Consider the following 20920-nt stretch of genomic DNA (forward strand, 5'->3'; position numbering starts at 1 on the left):
CGTTGCGTGTGAAGTTGGTAATATAACAAAGAAAGTCTACAAACGTCTTTTCAAAATTGGTAATGTTACTAGGAAAGTTTGCGAAGTTGCATGCAAATTTGAAAAAAGTTGTGTAAAAAAGCCTGCCAAGTTGTGTGCATAGTTGGTGAAGCTACGTGGAATGTCTGCACATGTGAGTACAAAGTTAATAAACATTGAAAATGGCATAGAAAGTTGATAATTTACGTTGCATGCAAAGTTGAGAAAGTGATGTGGAAAGCTTGCAGAGTTGCTTGCAACTTTGGCAAAATTACGTGTAATATCTGCAACGTGCAAAGCTGTAAAAGTTTTGTGGTGAACCAGCAATCTTGCGTGGAAAATGGTAAAGTTATGTGGAAGGTCTGCAAATACGAGTGCAGAGATAGTTAAGTCATGACATTAAAAGACTATAAATTTGTGTACAAAGTAACTAAAGTTATGTGGAATGTCCGCAAAGTTGCTAGCAAATTTAATAAATTTATGTGGAAAGCATGTAAAATGGCGTAGAAGGTTTCATGTGACATGTATTATGATAGCGACTTCACGTACAAATTATGATTACAATAAAGATGAAAATCTGAGGAAGTAACAACATGGATATATTGCAGGAATTTGATGAATAGATTGTTTACTTATTGTATTTAGTAGTGGCAACTTTGCAAGGCTTTAACCGTGATACACATCCCTAGTAATCACGTGATCGTGGAAAGCGTGTAAAATTGCATGGAAGGTTGATAATTTAAGTTTGCGAGAAAAATTGATGAACTAATGCCTGCAAAGTTTCGTGTAAAGTTGGCAAAATGACGTGGAATTCCTTCGAAGTTACATGAAAAGTTGTTTTAGTTACATGGGAAGTAGGCAAACTTACGTAAAACGTCTGCAAATTTGTAATTTACGTGAAAACCTGAGATGGGTGCGAAGTTGATAAAGTGATGTGAAGAGTTAATTTGCATACAAAGTTGGCAAAATTACGTGGAAATTCTTCAATATTGCGTGCGAGCCTGCGAAAGTTACGTGGCGAGTCTACGAAGTTGCATGGGGAGTTTGACAGTTCCGTGAAAAGTTGGTAAAGTTACATCGAAAGTCTACAAATTTGCGTGCAAAGATGGCAACGTTATGTGGAAAATGTGCAAATTTGCGTTCAATATTTTCTTTATCATAGTTTGTTTCAATATAAATATGCATTGTCATAATTAATTTTGAATACAAACAAGTTTTAGGATTAAAACAGCAGTGGGAAAGCAGTCTACTGAATGTAAATATCTTACAAAACATTGGTGCCTAATTTCCAGCTTTATTCAAATTAATTTAGATATTTTAGTATAAATACAAATGCCTCATCTTAGAAAACAACGTGTTGCATTTAGACCGAAAATCTTAGCTGGCTTTTGTTCAATTATTTTATACAGGTGTCTGTCAAAAATAAATGATTCACTGAGGAAAATATGAACTGCCTTATTGTCATGAATTTGTTTTCGCGTATCTGTTGACCGACTTAATTAACTGATTATTAGCTGAATTGCTGTGTTACGTCTGTCATCGTTTAGGTCTATTTGAAGTTTTGGACGGAACTTGGCTCAGTGGTTTGGAACTAATTACAAGATACCGTCGCTATTCTGATATTCATAGTTATTAATGTAGTGAACGATTAATCAAAAGATATAACGTATTCAGTACTTAGTATGATTGGCTTTATGATTGAAGGTTACGCCCTAGAGTCTTTTTACTGTTTTGTAATTGGTTAGAGTTTTGAAAATGAATAAAGAGAGTTTGAGTTGGTCTTGGCGAATACTCCACGACAGACGCAGTCGAGTCGAGTCGAGAGTCCGAGAGAGTCCAGGGGCGAGCCTTGAGGCAGTCCAGTCTTGGGCGAGTCTTGGTTCAGCCTTGTGAGAGTCTTGGGAACTTTTCCCCAGGGCGCTGTGTCTTATAGAGTGCTCCGATTGACCGACTAAGACGAGAGTTGAAACGTATTTCGTTGTATGTGTCTTATTTGACTGTAAAGTTAAAGTGACTTTCCCGATCCCGTACCTCAAGGGGACGAGATATAGAGACGAGACGAGTTTCCCCCTGCAAGTGTGGAGACCCCGAGAGAAAGAGATTTTTACCCCTGATATTATTATAACCTTATGTGACTTCTGTATGATTTGAAAAGTAAAAAAAAAAAAAAAAAACCTCTAGGTATAGCTATCATGCTGCGAGCTCTGTTTTTTCTGCAAATCAACTCAAATAGTTATAGTGATTGGAATACATGTAATACATACAGCTAATCAAAGTTGACATAGCAGATGACAATGGAAAGATGTTGAAGTGCCAAAGAATGCAAATAGTTAGATGATGTGCAGTGGAGAGACAAGTCAATAGCACTGCTCCCCTTGAGATTCTACATCTTCAAACACTGCAATCATTTTTGTTGAAGTGTGTTTTTAAATAGTATTATAAAAGCTCTATAATTCTGTTCTAATAGCTGAAACAAATTCGTGTGAATTATTTTCAAAATTTATATACTTCAACAAAAAATGTTTTGTCAAATGAACTGTTTGTCAAATACAGAATACATATTTTTTAGTACAATTTTCCTTTCAAAATGTGGATGCAACGTTTTGCTTTTTATGCATGTTTGCATTGTATTTGATTTGATAAGTTTGGACTAAACAGATTTTCTATTGGCTTCAGATCTTGATCGAAGTTTGGCACTCAATTCAGAGCAGTGCTTATATCTATTATCTGACATCTTGTTTTCTGTTAAGATTTTATTTTATTTCGACCAATTGTCAGTTTTCAGGAAAGACATTTTCCCCTTGATATGCCTTTCCCTTCCATCTTTGTTGACACGGGCAAGGTAAAATTACGTGGAAAGCATGTATAATTGCATGAACAGTTGGTAAATTATGGGAAATACATTGAGTGCAAATTTGATGTAGTGGAAAAAGTGGAAAGTCTGCAAAGTTCCTTGCAAAGAAAGTAAATCTACGTAAAAAGTTGACAAACTTACTAAAGTTACGTGCTAAGTCTACAAACGTGTGTACAAAATTGTAATGCGGAATGCTTTCAAAGTTGATAATGTTACGTTAAATATCTGCAACGTTGTGAGCAAAGTGGGTAAAGTTACATGGAATGTCTTCAAAGTTACGTGACAAGTCTACCAAGTTGCGTGACATGTATACCAAGTTACGTGACAAGTCTACCAAGTTACGTGACAAGTCTACCAAGTTTCGTGACATGTCTACCAAGTTACGTGACAAGTCTACCAAGTTACGTGACATGTCTACCAAGTTGCGTGACAAGTCTACCAAGTTGCGTGACAAGTCTACCAAGTTGCGTGACAAGTCTACCAAGTTACGTGACAAGTCTACCAAGTTGCGTGACAAGTCTACCAAGTTACGTGACAAGTCTACCAAGTTACGTGACATGTCTACCAAGTTACGTGACAAGTCTACCAAGTTACGTGACAAGTCTACCAAGTTACGTGACATGTCTACCAAGTTACGTGACAAGTCTACCAAGTTACGTGACAAGTCTACCAAGTTACGTGACAAGTCTACCAAGTTACGTGACAAATGAAATTATGCCAGCTGATACAGGGAGTTGCCGGATTTCTTATCTGAAAATAGAAGTGTATCCTCGGAACGGACTAACACACTTCTTTCTTAGTGAATTGAGCTCTGGTTAAAACAACACACGTTTATTTTCAAATATTTCCCAAAGTGTTTTCTTACTAATGTTGGGATTGAAACGTGATGCAGCGATTCAGCAATTTCTGTACACAGTTATTCCTGGATTAGCAGTATCATTAGAGCATTAAGCTACCAAACTTCTGAGCAATTTGGTATTTGTTAAATTCTACACTATATAGCAAAACAAAATGCATGCCATAAATGATAGTGGAAAAGTCCAAGTGATGACTCTGTTGTATTTAATTTGAGAGCACATGTACATCTCATTATATGTGCATGCAATCTCGCAAAATGTATTACATTTCAACAGCTTGGGCATTGGGTTTTCGCAGTCCGAAAACGGGGACTTATGTTTTGACCTCCGTGAGTGCGTGCGTCCGGACCTGTATCTTAGAAATGCCTGGACCAATCACAATTAAACTTCACACACATATCATACATGATATTATACATAAGCACCCCAATTTGTTTCACGGTCTGATTCAAGATGGCCGAATGGCGGCCATTTTTGTTCTAAAAATCAACAAAATCAAACATTTCTCGGCTGTTTACAGGTGGTTTTTGTTCAAACTTGGTATATAAGTTGGAAATTATAGAACCTTGATGCACATCATTTTGTTTTCAGATAAGATTTAAAATGGCCGACTGGCGGTCATTTTGTTTTAATAAATGTGGTTCTAGTGCCATATCTCTGACTTGCTGTGACTGATTATGTTCAAATGTTAAATATTCATTATACACCATGTCATAGATATACAGATATATTGGTTTGACGATCCTATAAAAAATGGCTGAATGGTGGCCATTTTTGTGCTAAAAAATCATCAAAATCAAGCATTTCTCGGCTGTTTACAGATGGATTTTGTTCAAACTTGGTATATACATTTGTACGTTAGACATTATAGGACCTTGATGCACATCATTTTGTTTTCAGATAAGATTCAAAATGGCCGACTGACGGCCATTTTGTTTTAATGAATGTGGTTCTAGTGCCATACTCTGACTTGCTGTGACTGATTATGTTCAAATTTGAAATATTCATTATACATCATGTCATAAATATACAGGTTTGACGATCCTATAAAAATGGCTAAATGGTGGACATTTTTGTGTTAACAAATCATCAAATATCAAGCATTTCTGGATGGATTTTGTTCAAACTTGGTACATACATTAGACATTACGGGTTCCTGATGCACATTATTTTATTTTTTAGATCGGATTCAGAATGGCTGACTAGTGGCCATTTTGTTTTAATGAATGGGCTTCCAGAGCCTATCTCTGACATGCTTTGACTGACTATGTTCAAATTTTATATATTCATTATACATGTATTCCAAATGGCTGATTTTGTTTTAATTAATGTTGTTCCAGAGCAATATCTCTCAATACTTGTTTGACGATCAGATAAAAATGTCAATCATTTTAATGTTAAACAATCATCATAATCATATTCCTGACATGTTTATATTCCAGCTATATTACTATAAACAAAACTTTATATCTTAAATTTGATAACTAATGGGGACTGTGCCATGCATGGCTTGTTTTTTTTTGTTATGCAACAGATATGAACCAAATCCATCAATAAATACCTGAAATATGGTTCCATAAAGATTTGATATTGTTACATTATTTATTTATTCTGATTGACACCTGTATGCAGGCACGATACATACTGGAGTCAGTTGTACAATTCATTCCATTAATAATCTTTACATGATCATGTCTGTATTATTTATTCTGATTGACACCTGTATGCAGGCACGATACATACTGGAGTCAGTTGTACAATTCATTCCATTAATAATCTTTACATGATCATGTCTGTATTATTTATTCTGTTACACTTGTGTTACAGACCACATACAAACTAGAGTCACTTGCGGCCATTATGAAATGGGTATGAAAATTAATGACAAAAATGCCATGTACATGTAGGACATGTCTGATGCAGGTGTGAAGTTAGAACTTCGTCGTCCAGCTACTCGGAGATATGGATTTCAGTTGATCATTTTAGGACCTATCTAAATAATAACATGAATTGTATCAAGGACCCATCATGTGCGGTATGCCTATGCAATTTACTTACCTCTGACCAAAACAGTGTAATCTGTAAACCCACACTATCTCTGTGTGGTGAAATTGTTAATAAAGATGTACAAAAAAAACTAGTTAACATCCAATCCGAAATAAAAGTATTGATTTCGCAAGCTTTTATACTGAATACATGTACAACCACCACAATCACAAGAGGTTCCAATGTATTGCTTTTATTAAGAGTAATTTGTTCTGAAATAAAATGTGTATTACAGTCAAATATATGTACAATGGTTAACCATGGCAACAAGTCTAATACATAATATTTCACAGAGCAAGTTGCTTCCAAATAAGTAATTCTTGAAATAAATGTACCCGGGTATATATTCTAACTGATTAAAACAATTGTAATTAAATGGTAGATTGGACAAGTTTCCCATTTAGCAAAATCACATTATTTACTCTACTGGTTGCACTTGCAATAACTACTGGGATGTTTCCATGGTCAAAGTAATATTTTATTGATTCTGTGTACAATAAATTTGATTATTAGATTTTATGCACTTCTAATAGAGCAAATATGGTAGTCAACCTAGCGCCCTCTATCCATGGATAACAACATGTATTCTTTAATAATCTTGTGTAATACTGTGTGATGAAGAAAACTTCGTTTATCATGAATATACACAAATTAATATTTTTGTTTTTACAACCATGTTTAAAAAACTGATACTATATAAAACAGGTAATTACAACAGAATATTCATTATTAGATTAAATATAGTACCTGACAACCATGGGGGAAGATAAGTGAAAACTTGCTACATTACCCTCTTTAATAAAGTTTATTATTATTAAGTGGAAACAAGTTGTTTACTCGACTGGTTGTACTCTTAAGATCATAATTTTCAGGTAGATAGTTCTTTTGCAACTACCATGTGTCGAATACCACTCTTGGTCATGTGACCCATTATTATGGCAGTGTTTATTTAAGTAAACCCACACTAGGTTCTATCTTTATGCAAATTGTAAACCACTACTGTTATATTCATATGTATAAATCACCACAGTGAGCTGTAAACCAGCACTGTATTAGCCAGATAGCTGTACATAACTTGGATGACTGTACAACTTTAGTCAAGTGTTCTTCCTTAACTATTGAAAAAGTTGGAGGTTCTCTGCAAATACATGCGTTTGAATAGTCCTTTCAGTGTCACATGATATGCACTGAATTCTTAATGAGAATATAGCACAGTATACAATAGACCTTTGTATATATATAAATTACTTTTGTACAGTACTAGTATGCAAGGTAATTACTTGCTGAATTGTTCAATTTTAGCACTTTCATCATGCTGAAATTTTCAAGTAAGAAATTAAGACTAGTGTTTATTTATCATGAAACCATTATCCAGATAATTCTATATGTATTTAATGGTATGAATCAGTTGAATTGTCAGATACTTGTCCTTAATGTAACCAATTATTCATATTCAATATTTCATTTGGGAATAGTTTATGGGCCATACTAACAAAGGAAGCTGATAACACACAGGATTCATAAAATATGTGCATATTCACACCATTACAGCGAGCGCAAAGAAGATTTGTACAGGTAACTTGCAGCTTCCCTGGGCAAGTCAATGTTCCAATAACCCCATCAACTTAGCACAGACACAGATTTGTAAGGATAATTTACTGACTTCTGACCTGAAGTTATGATGCAGATACTTCATGTAAGTCCTTCAATAGACACTCATTATTAAAAGACATGTACCGGTACTTCAGAGAGTAATGGCAGTTGATTGCACTGTGCATGAGTGATTCCATACAACTCATATATGCGAGGATAAAAATGCATTCAATTTGTTCATTTACATAAAATTAAAATATTCGTGGTGCGATGAGTACTGCTCTGTATAATTAATATCTCATAGAAGGCCTACAATATGGCTCTGTAATCGCAAACATGTCAAGTCAAATAAGGTTGCCTTTTTGACATCACCATAAATGCGGTTCACAGTGCGGTAACCTCACAACGCCCACACCACCGCCTAATCTTCGGTAGTTCATACCACCATACATTTTCCAACAATTGCCGTCAGAATCATAAACTTCTACAGTTTTCAGGTAAGTGGTACCATCAAATCCACCCACAGCCATCAACTGACCATTCACTACCGCTAAGCCAACCTAAAAGAAATAAGAAAGAAAATAATTTTTAGTTTATACCCATATTTACATATTGTTACAGGCAAGTCTAGCATTATCAAAACAGTACATATTTCGTGCTATAAGACATGCTATAATTTGAAAGCCAAGTTTAAGCACAGAAAAAAAAACATGACATGAAAAATATTACATGACACAGTCCTTGTCGTTTTAAATGTATATTTGAGTAGATGTGTCCATATTTGTACATTGTACATCTTGTGATATTTGCTTGAAATTGTCAAAATTTTACGGAATTAAATTAACAGAAACCCTAGATTTGGTATTTTAGAACTAAAATGGACAACAGGAAATTGGCTTTTAACAGTGTTACATTAGTGTCATAAAAAAAATGTAAATTTGATATAATATGTGGAATAACAAGTCAGAATTATATGCTATCTTTGAGGAGTGAACACCTTGGCATGTTCACCACCTGGCAACCACAACCGGTGAAAAAAACGTTCAAACCCTTCAAAATATGACCTCCTCTTTGATGTATATGTGAAGTTGATTGGTCCACCCAAGTATGTATCAAGTTTAAATAAAATCCATCCGCGCAATGGATATAAGTTTCAGGAATGGTGAAAATGTGTGATTTTGAGGCATTAAAAAGGATGCCATTGGAACATGGAACAATCCATGTATACATGTCCAATAAAATGATGCAAGTTTCAAGTTTTAACTTAATGCATGAGATACAGTTAAATACGATAACACAGTCAATAAGTCTCAGTTTTCCAACTGCATACATAATAAACTTAATAAAATGTTTTGAACTAATACTCATGATGAATAAAAACTATCATTCACAACGTAGTACTGTAAAATACTTTATTTTAGCTGCAATTAATTTCCGCTGAAGGGACATGTTGGCTATTTTCTTTGGACTTTATTTTCACTGATTCATTCCTTCAGAGATAATAGTGAAAAAAAATTCTCAGTGAAATTTACAGTAATTATGATCAGTACTTACCCCACTCCGTCTTGAGTTCATAGCTACTACAGGTTGCCATGTATTCGTAGCAGGATTGTATCTCTCAGCACTGCTCAGTTCAGTTTGATCATCACGCCCGCCAACCGCATAAATCATATCATTAAAGACGGCACATCCAAGATGTTTTCGTCTTGTTCCCATTGGAGCAACTGATGCCCAGCGATTTGTTCTTGGGTCGTATCTTTCGACTATGTGATAATAATAGTAATATTTTATTGTATCTTTAGAAAAAGAACATTTCTATCAGTAAAAAGTAGTTCAAGTGCAAATAGAATTAAAAGAAAATTATGCATATTCATTTTGTGTTGTGAAGCACCTGTTTTTAAAACTTCCAATGCTTTTGCTTTTTAAGTAGATATAAGTTTTTGGAACGAATTGGTGATTTTACCTGAGAATTATCTGTCAGCGTTTGTTGTCGGCCTAAATAATATATTATGGCAAAGTGGTAAAAAATTGTAGTTCATGTTCAATCTCATTGTATACAAATTCTACTTTCTGGCTGGGTATGCCTTTCTTGTCCAATTGCTAAATTGTGGATATTTGTTCTAAATTTAGACATATTAATTATTGTCTGTATGAAATCAGACAATATCATATCATGGCTTGGAATGGTAATGTGGCGATAGGGTCCTGCTTTGTGCTTTGACAAATGATGAAGACCCAACTTTGCGAAAACAGATATTAAATCAAGTGAGGTAAAAATGTTCACTTTGACAAATGATGAAGACCCAACATTGCAAAAACAGATATTAAATCAAGCATCATGAACAGTGAGGTAAAAATGTTCACTTTGACAAATGATGAAGACCCAACTTTGCAAAAACAGATATTAAATCAAGCATCATGAACAGTGAGGTAAAAATGTTCACTTTGACAAATGATGAAGACCCAACTTTGCAAAAACAGATATTAAATCAAGCATCATGAACAGTGAGGTAAAAATGTTCACTTTAACAAATGATGAAGACCCAACTTTGCAAAAACAGATATTAAATCAAGCATCATGAACAGTGAGGTAAAAATGTTCACTTTGACAAATGATGAAGACCCAACTTTGCAAAAACAGATATTAAATCAAGCATCATGAACAGTGAGGTAAAAATGTTCACTTTGACAAATGATGAAGACCCAACTTTGCAAAAACAGATATTAAATCAAGCATCATGAACAGTGAGGTAAAAATGTTCACTTTGACAAATGATGAAGACCTAACTTTGCAAAAACAGATATTAAATCAAGCATCATGAACAGTGAGGTAAAAATGTTCACTTTGACAAATGATGAAGACCTAACTTTGCAAAAACAGATATTAAATCAAGCTTCATGAATAGTGAGGTAAAAATGTTCACTTTGACAAATGATGAAGACCCAACTTTGCAAAAACAGATATTAAATCAAGCTTCATGAACAGTGAGGTAAAAATGTTCACTTTGACAAATGATGAAGACCCAACTTTGCAAAAACAGATATTAAATCAAGCATCATGAACAGTGAGGTAAAAATGTTCACTTTGACAAATGATGAAGACCCAACTTTGCAAAAACAGATATTAAATCAAGCATCATGAACAGTGAGGTCAAAATGTTCACTTTGACAAATGATGAAGACCCAACTTTGCAAAAACAGATATTAAATCAAGCATCATGAACAGTGAGGTAAAAATGTTCACTTTGACAAATGACGAAGACCCAACTTTGCAAAAACAGATATTAAATCAAGCTTCATGAACAGTGAGGTAAAAATGTTCACTTTGACAAATGATGAAGACCCAACTTTGCAAAAACAGATATTAAATCAAGCTTCATGAACAGTGAGGTAAAAATGTTCACTTTGACAAATGATGAAGACCCAACTTTGCAAAAACAGATATTAAATCAAGCTTCATGAACAGTGAGGTAAAAATGTTCACTTTGACAAATGATGAAGACCCAACTTTGCAAAAACAGATATTAAATCAAGCTTCATGAACAGTGAGATAAAAATGTTCACTTTGACAAATGATGAAGGCCCAACTTTGCAAAAACAGATATTAAATCAAGCTTCATCAACAGTGAGTTAAAAATGTTCACTTTGACAAATGATGAAGACCCAACTTTGCAAAAACAGATATTAAATCAAGCTTCATGAACAGTGAGGTAAAAATGTTCACTTTGACAAATGATGAAGACCCAACTTTGCAAAAACAGATATTAAATCAAGCTTCATGAACAGTGAGGTAAAAATGTTCACTTTGACAAATGATGAAGGCCCAACTTTGCAAAAACAGATATTAAATCAAGCTTCATGAACAGTGAGGTAAAAATGTTCACTTTGACAAATGATGAAGACCCAACTTTGCAAAAACAGATATTAAATCAAGCTTCATGAACAGTGAGGTAAAAATGTTCACTTTGACAAATGATGAAGGCCCAACTTTGCAAAAACAGATATTAAATCAAGCTTCATGAACAGTGAGGTAAAAATGTTCACTTTGACAAATGATGAAGACCCAACTTTGCAAAAACAGATATTAAATCAAGCATCATGAACAGTGAGGTAAAAATGTTCACTTTGACAAATGATGAAGACCCAACTTTGCAAAAACAGATATTAAATCAAGCATCATGAACAGTGAGGTCAAAATGTTCACTTTGACAAATGATGAAGGCCCAACTTTGCAAAAACAGATATTAAATCAAGCTTCATGAACAGTGAGGTAAAAATGTTCACTTTGACAAATGATGAAGACCCAACTTTGCAAAAACAGATATTAAATCAAGCTTCATGAACAGTGAGGTAAAAATGTTCACTTTGACAAATGATGAAGGCCCAACTTTGCAAAAACAGATATTAAATCAAGCTTCATGAACAGTGAGATAAAAATGTTCACTTTGACAAATGATGAAGGCCCAACTTTGCAAAAACAGATATTAAATCAAGCTTCATGAACAGTGAGGTAAAAATGTTCACTTTGACAAATGATGAAGACCCAACTTTGCAAAAACAGATATTAAATCAAGCATCATGAACAGTGAGATAAAAATGTTCACTTTGACAAATGATGAAGGCCCAACTTTGCAAAAACAGATATTAAATCAAGCTTCATGAACAGTGAGGTAAAAATGTTCACTTTGACAAATGATGAAGGCCCAACTTTGCAAAAACAGATATTAAATCAAGCTTCATGAACAGTGAGATAAAAATGTTCACTTTGACAAATGATGAAGACCCAACTTTCTAAAAACAGATATTTAATCAAGCTTCATAAACAGTGAGGTAAAAATGTTCACTTTGACAAATGATGAAGACCCAACTTTGCAAAAACAGATATTAAATCAAGCATCATGAACAGTGAGGTCAAAATGTTCACTTTGACAAATGATGAAGACCCAACTTTGCAAAAACAGATATTAAATCAAGCATCATGAACAGTGAGGTAAAAATGTTCACTTTGACAAATGATGAAGGCCCAACTTTGCAAAAACAGATATTAAATCAAGCGTCATGAACAGTGAGATAAAAATGTTCACTTTGACAAATGATGAAGGCCCAACTTTGCAAAAACAGATATTAAATCAAGCTTCATGAACAGTGAGGTAAAAATGTTCACTTTGACAAATGACGAAGACCCAACTTTGCAAAAACAGATATTAAATCAAGCTTCATGAACAGTGAGGTAAAAATGTTCACTTTGACAAATGATGAAGACCCAACTTTGCAAAAACAGATACTAAATCAAGCATCATGAACAGTGAGATAAAAATGTTCACTTTGACAAATGATGAAGACCCAACTTTGCAAAAACAGATATTAAATCAAGCATCATGAACAGTGAGATAAAAATGTTCACTTTGACAAATGATGAAGACCCAACTTTGCAAAAACAGATATTAAATCAAGCTTCATGAACAGTGAGGTAAAAATGTTCACTTTGACAAATGATGAAGGCCCAACTTTGCAAAAACAGATATTAAATCAAGCTTCATGAACAGTGAGGTAAAAATGTTCACTTTGACAAATGATGAAGACCCAACTTTGCAAAAACAGATATTAAATCAAGCATCATGAACAGTGAGATAAAAATGTTCACTTTGACAAATGATGAAGACCCAACTTTGCAAAAACAGATATTAAATCAAGCTTCATGAACAGTGAGGTAAAAATGTTCACTTTGACAAATGATGAAGGCCCAACTTTGCAAAAACAGATATTAAATCAAGCATCATGAACAGTGAGATAAAAATGTTCACTTTGACAAATGATGAAGACCCAACTTTCCAAAAACAGATATTTAATCAAGCTTCATGAACAGTGAGGTAAAAATGTTCACTTTGACAAATGATGAAGACCCAACTTTGCAAAAACAGATATTAAATCAAGCATCATGAACAGTGAGGTCAAAATGTTCACTTTGACAAATGATGAAGACCCAAGTTTGCAAAAACAGATATTAAATCAAGCATCATGAACAGTGAGGTAAAAATGTTCACTTTGACAAATGATGAAGGCCCAACTTTGCAAAAACAGATATTAAATCAAGCGTCATGAACAGTGAGATAAAAATGTTCACTTTGACAAATGATGAAGGCCCAACTTTGCAAAAACAGATATTAAATCAAGCTTCATGAACAGTGAGGTAAAAATGTTCACTTTGACAAATGACGAAGACCCAACTTTGCAAAAACAGATATTAAATCAAGCTTCATGAACAGTGAGGTAAAAATGTTCACTTTGACAAATGATGAAGACCCAACTTTGCAAAAACAGATACTAAATCAAGCATCATGAACAGTGAGATAAAAATGTTCACTTTGACAAATGATGAAGACCCAACTTTGCAAAAACAGATATTAAATCAAGCTTCATGAACAGTGAGGTAAAAATGTTCACTTTGACAAATGACGAAGACCCAACTTTGCAAAAACAGATATTAAATCAAGCTTCATGAACAGTGAGGTAAAAATGTTCACTTTGACAAATGATGAAGACCCAACTTTGCAAAAACAGATATTAAATCAAGCTTCATGAACAGTGAGGTAAAAATGTTCACTTTGACAAATGATGAAGACCCAACTTTGCAAAAACAGATATTAAATCAAGCTTCATGAACAGTGAGATAAAAATGTTCACTTTGACAAATGATGAAGGCCCAACTTTGCAAAAACAGATATTAAATCAAGCTTCATGAACAGTGAGGTAAAAATGTTCACTTTGAAAAATGATGAAGACCCAACTTTGCAAAAACAGATATTAAATCAAGCTTCATGAACAATGAGGTAAAAATGTTCACTTTGACAAATGATGAAGACCCAACTTTGCAAAAACAGATATTAAATCAAGCTTCATGAACAGTGAGGTAAAAATGTTCACTTTGACAAATGATGAAGACCCAACTTTGCAAAAACAGATATTAAATCAAGCTTCATGAACAGTGAGATAAAAATGTTCACTTTGACAAATGATGAAGGCCCAACTTTGCAAAAACAGATATTAAATCAAGCTTCATGAACAGTGAGGTAAAAATGTTCACTTTGACAAATGATGAAGACCCAACTTTGCAAAAACAGATATTAAATCAAGCTTCATGAACAATGAGGTAAAAATGTTCACTTTGACAAATGATGAAGACCCAACTTTGCAAAAACAGATATTAAATCAAGCTTCATGAACAGTGAGGTAAAAATGTTCACTTTGACAAATGATGAAGGCCCAACTTTGCAAAAACAGATATTAAATCAAGCTTCATGAACAATGAGGTAAAAATGTTCACTTTGACAAATGATGAAGACCCAACTTTGCAAAAACAGATATTAAATCAAGCTTCATGAACAGTGAGGTAAAAATGTTCACTTTGACAAATGATGAAGACCCAACTTTGCAAAAACAGATATTAAATCAAGCTTCATGAACAGTGAGGTAAAAATGTTCACTTTGACAAATGATGAAGGCCCAACTTTGCAAAAACAGATATTAAATCAAGCTTCATGAACAGTGAGGTAAAAATGTTCACTTTGACAAATGATGAAGGCCCAACTTTGCAAAAACAGATATTAAATCAAGCTTCATGAACAGTGAGGTAAAAATGTTCACTTTGACAAATGATGAAGACCCAACTTTGCAAAAACAGATATTAAATCAAGCTTCATGAACAGTGAGATAAAAATGTTCACTTTGACAAATGATGAAGACCCAACTTTGCAAAAACAGATATTAAATCAAGCTTCATGAACAGTGAGGTAAAAATGTTCACTTTGACAAATGACGAAGACCCAACTTTGCAAAAACAGATATTAAATCAAGCTTCATGAACAGTGAGGTAAAAATGTTCACTTTGACAAATGATGAAGACCCAACTTTGCAAAAACAGATACTAAATCAAGCTTCATGAACAGTGAGATAAAAATGTTCACTTTGACAAATGATGAAGACCCAACTTTGCAAAAACAGATATTAAATCAAGCTTCATGAACAGTGAGGTAAAAATGTTCACTTTGACAAATGACGAAGACCCAACTTTGCAAAAACAGATATTAAATTAAGCTTCATGAACAGTGAGGTAAAAATGTTCACTTTGACAAATGATGAAGGCCCAACTTTGCAAAAACAGATATTAAATCAAGCTTCATGAACAGTGAGGTAAAAATGTTCACTTTGACAAATGATGAAGACCCAACTTTGCAAAAACAGATATTGAATCAAGCTTCATGAACAGTGAGGTAAAAATGTTCACTGACAAATGATGAAGACCCAACTTTGCAAAAACAGATATTAAATCAAGCTTCATGAACAGTGAGATAAAAATGTTCACTTTCAGGGTATCTCAGGGACAACACAGTGGGTCTATAAAGTGTGCTAAAGCTACTGCATGATATCCACCCACAAATGCTACGTCTTCTTATAATCATTGGTACAATAGTCCCTCAGAACCTAAGCTATCATACCTGTATTTAGTGGAGAACTCCCATCAGAACGCCCAACTGCATAAAGATAACCACCCACAACTGCTACAGAGACTCCCAATCTTCTTATAATCATTGGTACAATAGTCCCTCAGAACCTAAGCTATCATACCTGTATTTAGTGGAGAACTCCCATCAGAACGCCCAACTGCATAAAGATAACCACCCACAACTGCTACAGAGACTTCCAATCTTCTTATAATCATTGGTACAATAGTCCCTCAGAACCTAAGCTATCATACCTGTATTCAGTGGAGAACCACCCTCAGAACCCCTAAGTGCATAAACTGCGAGTTAGGGAGATACCTTTTGTATATATTTATTAAAAATCAATAAATAAAATATTAAAACCGTATCAAGAATACTAAAAATGTTTTTCTTAAAGAAGCTTTTTCAGTTAATAAAAGCCTAAAAACTAAGTGGTATTTAGAAATTACAGACTTGCTGATTAATGTTTAATAGAAATGTTTAATGAATAAAAGTGATAAATTAACTTCAACAGACATAAATATCATCAAGTCCAACCTCAAACATAAATTTACATCCCATTGGAAAGAAGAAATTCATAGTGATATTCGTGACAAGTCTGCGGGAAAAAACAAACTCAGAACATTTAAATTCAATATCAGTATGAAACCATATCTCATCAATATCAAAAACATTGATTTGAGAACTAGTCTGGCTAAGTTCCGTCTGAGTGACCATGCCCTTAGGATTGAGACTGGCAGACACAACTGTACTCCACTCAATAACAGGGTTTGTGACATGTGTAACCAAGGTACCATTGAAAATGAATTTCATTTTATGGTGGAGTGTCCCAAATACAGTAATAGACGCAGTGTTTTGTTTGATACAGCGGCTGATGTGATTGACTCCTTTCACAACCTGCCTCCTGAAGAACAGTTCACTGCACTGTTAAATAATGATAGTATTGTCATCCAGGTAGCAAAGGTAGCACAGTTTTTGTAGATTAGTTTATTTTTTATTACTTCCTTATTAGTGTATTAAGGATGCTGTACACCTTTTTTTGTTTTGAAACCCAAAATTCTACTTTTTTGTATTTTTCAATGCTGGACTACAAGGAGCAAACACTCAGTAGGAAAACAAGTGAATTGGATGTTTTTATAGGGTGTAAAAATCAATTTTTGTTAATTAAAAACAAAAGCACATGTCATTGTTTTGAAAGCCATGTTTTAATTAATCAGCCAAAGACATAATAGACAGATAATTTGCATAATAGTCACCACCCATAGCAAATATAAACAGTCTCTTGCAATCAGTACAAGCTCAGACTAGTAATACAAGTATTTGTAGTCCGAGGTACAAGTTACACGCATTCCATTTACGATCGTCCACAAATTTAATTTCGTTGAATTTCTCGCTCTTCAAGCAGTCGACTATGAAACCGTCTTGGAGTCAACTATGACAGTGACGAAAGAAAACGAATGCAAGGAAATTTGGAGAAGAACGTCGACAGTATGTAAAGCGATTATTATGAAAATTTAATCATGGAAGGTACCTTCCACAATTTAATTGATCAGACCATGGAGGTATAAACAGAAGGTAGAAAATTTGAGCACATGGCAGACTTAGTTTTCGTGACCAAATTACGTGTCATGGACTCCGACCACAATGAGTCAGAAGTGAAACACTTGGGCCCGGACTTGGCTACACCATGGCTACACGTAAAGCACGAGTCAAGTAGCAGTAAAAGCGTGTGTGTGAGCATCCTTGTTTTACCTGTTTTATTTTTCTTAATCTTCACATTCTCAATAAATAATTTGATGGATTCAATGAAGTTAGATTTGTTATACATGATATAGAAAGTGAACTGAATGTAAGATACCGGCAGTAGTCCCCGCCAGCAGTTGTTCCGTTACTATGTATTACGCATTGAAGATGGAAAAAGAATCATCACACTAATTTTGTCACAACAGTTTTGGGAACTAAAAAACGGAAAACACGATTTATGGCGAACAGGTTATTTTACAAATCAACAAAATAATAACGGAGCAAACAAACTGAAAATTCACCGCCCGATCGACAGACAACTTTAAACCTAAGCGATCGCATCTCCCGATTCAGTTCAGCACTCGCTGTGACTTCTCTCCCCCTCATTGCCATTCAAATCAGATAATACAGATCTTCATCGAGACATCTCGCGCAGTAAAAAAAAATCTTGGAAAGAAAACTACATGTAGTTGACTCTGGTGGTGCGTTCAGCCACGGTTATTGGTTCAGCAGCTGAGCAAGAGAATGACCTTCCATGGAGGGCAATGTATGGTAATGAGTCTTCCAGAAAAGGAGTATCTCCTCCCACAACGTATTAATGAATATGTAAATCATGACGTCATTTTGGCGCGGCTTTGTCACGCCGTGAAAAAGTGTTTCCTATTGAATTCGGGAGCATAATTTCGTACTTTATAACCAATTGCGACCACGCATATCCACACATCTGCCTGATTATGACAGACAGATACCATGACTATTCATTATGAGTTTGTTTTGATCCATGGGACAAACGGATTTTGAATTAGCCGACGATACGTTGCTGCTAAGTTGTTTTTTGCCATTTTCTCGGTTAAACAAAACAGCGATTTACGGCAACTACAGGCCTTTGATCTCGAGTTTTAGTGGACACATTATACTAATTTTTCGCACAGACACTCTTCGATATGTTCCCTCTCAAGCCGCGCTGGGATTTTTCTATTTTCCTATTTGTTTCGAAATTACATTCTAATTTCTGAATACCGGAAAGAACCAGATCGCATTGTTTTTTCAAGATAGCTAAATTATTATTTCTTCTCCAACTATCATGTAGATATATATCTCAATTAACACGGAATGGTGGTGAGCGTTGTCTGAAAAACTGTTTTGTTGCCAATGTTCCACTAAATTTGTTTATTTATTGGTTCAATTATTTTTTACCGAAAATGGCTTTCTGTGTTTACACAGAGATCACGTGACTATACACGTCCATACACACACTATCTTGTCGACTTCATATCCAGTGTGAAATAAGCTTTCCATCAATATATAGCTTTGTGTTGTTCAGTAAATATTTTATATGAAAATATCAGTTTAGAAAATCAATACCAAAAACGTGTACAGCATCCTTAATACTGTATTCTTTTACTATTATCTGTAACCATTGTCACTCTCTCCGGGGAGTGAGTAAGTGTTAATAAATAAATAAATAAAGATAACCACCCAAAACTGCTACAGAGACTCCCAATATTCTTGTACTCATTGGTAAAATAGTCCCTCAGAACCTAAGCTATCATACCTGTATTCAGTGGAGAACTCCCATCAGAACCCCCAACTGCATAAAGATAACCACCCACAACAGCTACAGAAACTCCCAATATTCTTGTACTCATTGGTAAAATAGTCCCTCAGAACCTAAGCTATCATACCTGTATTCAGTGGAGAACTCCCATCAGAACCCCCAACTGCATAAAGATAACCACCCACAACAGCTACAGAAACTCACAATCTTCTTGTACTCATTGGTAAAATAGTCCCTCAGAACCTAAGCTATCATACCTGTATTTAGTGGAGAACTCCCATCAGAACCCCCAACTGCATAAAGATAACCACCCACAACAGCTACAGAGACTCCCAATCTTCTTGTACTCATTGGTAAAATAGTCCCTCAGAACCTAAGCTATCATACCTGTATTCAGTGGAGAACTCCCATCAGAACCCCCAACTGCATAAAGATAACCACCCACAACAGCTACAGAGACTCCCAATCTTCTTGTACTCATTGGTGCTATTTTGCTCCATTTATTTGCCTGAGGTTCATACCTAAATAACAAGGAAAAAAATGTACATAAGATCACAAAATACAGACTGATTGTTACATACACATCATGTGCACCAATTATCAGTTCTTTATTGCTATGGAAACAAGTGATGACAGTGGTCTTAAAACCTGTAACCATAATCCATTTCAAAAGTTGTTTTTCTGAGGTAATGTCAAACTAAATGTCACAACTGCGAATGATATATTGCTCCATGTTTATGTGATAAATAACAAATACAGTGTTACTGCGTCTTACCTTTCAACAATATTAAGACATGATACACCATCTTGTCCTCCTACTGCATACATGTAATTGTCTAACACCGCCACACCTACACTGGTTCTACAAGTACTGGTGGGAGCTACATCACTACTCCACTGGTTTGTCTGTGGGTCATATCTGTACAGTTAACAATGATATACAATTACAACAAACATTGAATTACATAAAACTAAAATTCAAGGCGAAAGTATGAATAAGTGATTGGCAATAATGGCCAAGAAAAAAGTTTCTGGTTAAATGATTTTTTCAAAATTTATGTGTGGTCGAGCCTGACATGTGGGCGTGAGTGGCGCTCTCGTCGACTGAACGGCATCAGACTCTACTAATGCCAGACAAAATAGTGCATGTCTCGTTGGCAAGATCAATACTGCGAATTCACCAAGTTCATGCCTTATATTTATTTTGGTGGTCATGGTAACACCACGCGGAGAACGCCAGCTCCTCATGTCTACAAATGAACTCTGCTGTGAATGGTTACTCTTTGATGGCTGTCACTATCTGACGTTCCTGCAATTTGATTGGTATCAACAATGAATTGTCAGGGGAAGTGAAAAACATTGTTTTGTCAGGCGTGTGTTGGGTTTGGGGCACAGCGGAAGGCACAACTCACGCGATCTTGTCAGGCTAATGTGTGCCTCTATTTGTTATTTTTAATATAAATTTTATTAAAAAACCTTTATTGCATAAATTTGTACTTGATGTGCCTAATGAAACCAAAAACAGAATGAGAAATTTGATTAAAAAGAAATCATTAGCCTCAAAGTTCGAATGTCTACTTGGAAGAACACTATGACTATCCTACCATCTATATTCTCACTAAAAGCAGCTTAGGCGTGATACAATGTTTGCAAAAAATATTTGATAGTGCAAAAATTCTGCAGATTTAATCAGTTCATCGTTATGCAGTGTTGAAAGAAGTGAAAAAACAATCGCCTTGTATTTTTTTGT

General features: G+C 34.7%; 1 protein-coding gene across 1 annotated transcript in view; it reads right to left on the reverse strand.

Moving 5' to 3' along the window:
- Positions 1-5952: 5952 nt before the first annotated feature.
- Positions 5953-20920, reverse strand: part of LOC100370024 (kelch-like protein 20) — a 30699-nt gene continuing 15731 nt past the window's right edge. The window contains exons 6-9 of the mRNA XM_085492060.1: positions 19946-20089; positions 19558-19691; positions 8923-9131; positions 5953-7928 (exon numbers count right to left, since the gene is read on the reverse strand). Coding sequence (XP_085348186.1) covers positions 7737-7928; positions 8923-9131; positions 19558-19691; positions 19946-20089 — 679 coding nt within the window. The 3' untranslated portion in view covers positions 5953-7736. The remainder of the gene's footprint in view (positions 7929-8922; positions 9132-19557; positions 19692-19945; positions 20090-20920) is intronic.

The sequence above is a fragment of the Saccoglossus kowalevskii genome, chromosome 17 (assembly GCF_978046115.1).
Source record: "Saccoglossus kowalevskii chromosome 17, keSacKowa6.1, whole genome shotgun sequence".
Taxonomy (NCBI): domain Eukaryota; kingdom Metazoa; phylum Hemichordata; class Enteropneusta; family Harrimaniidae; genus Saccoglossus; species Saccoglossus kowalevskii.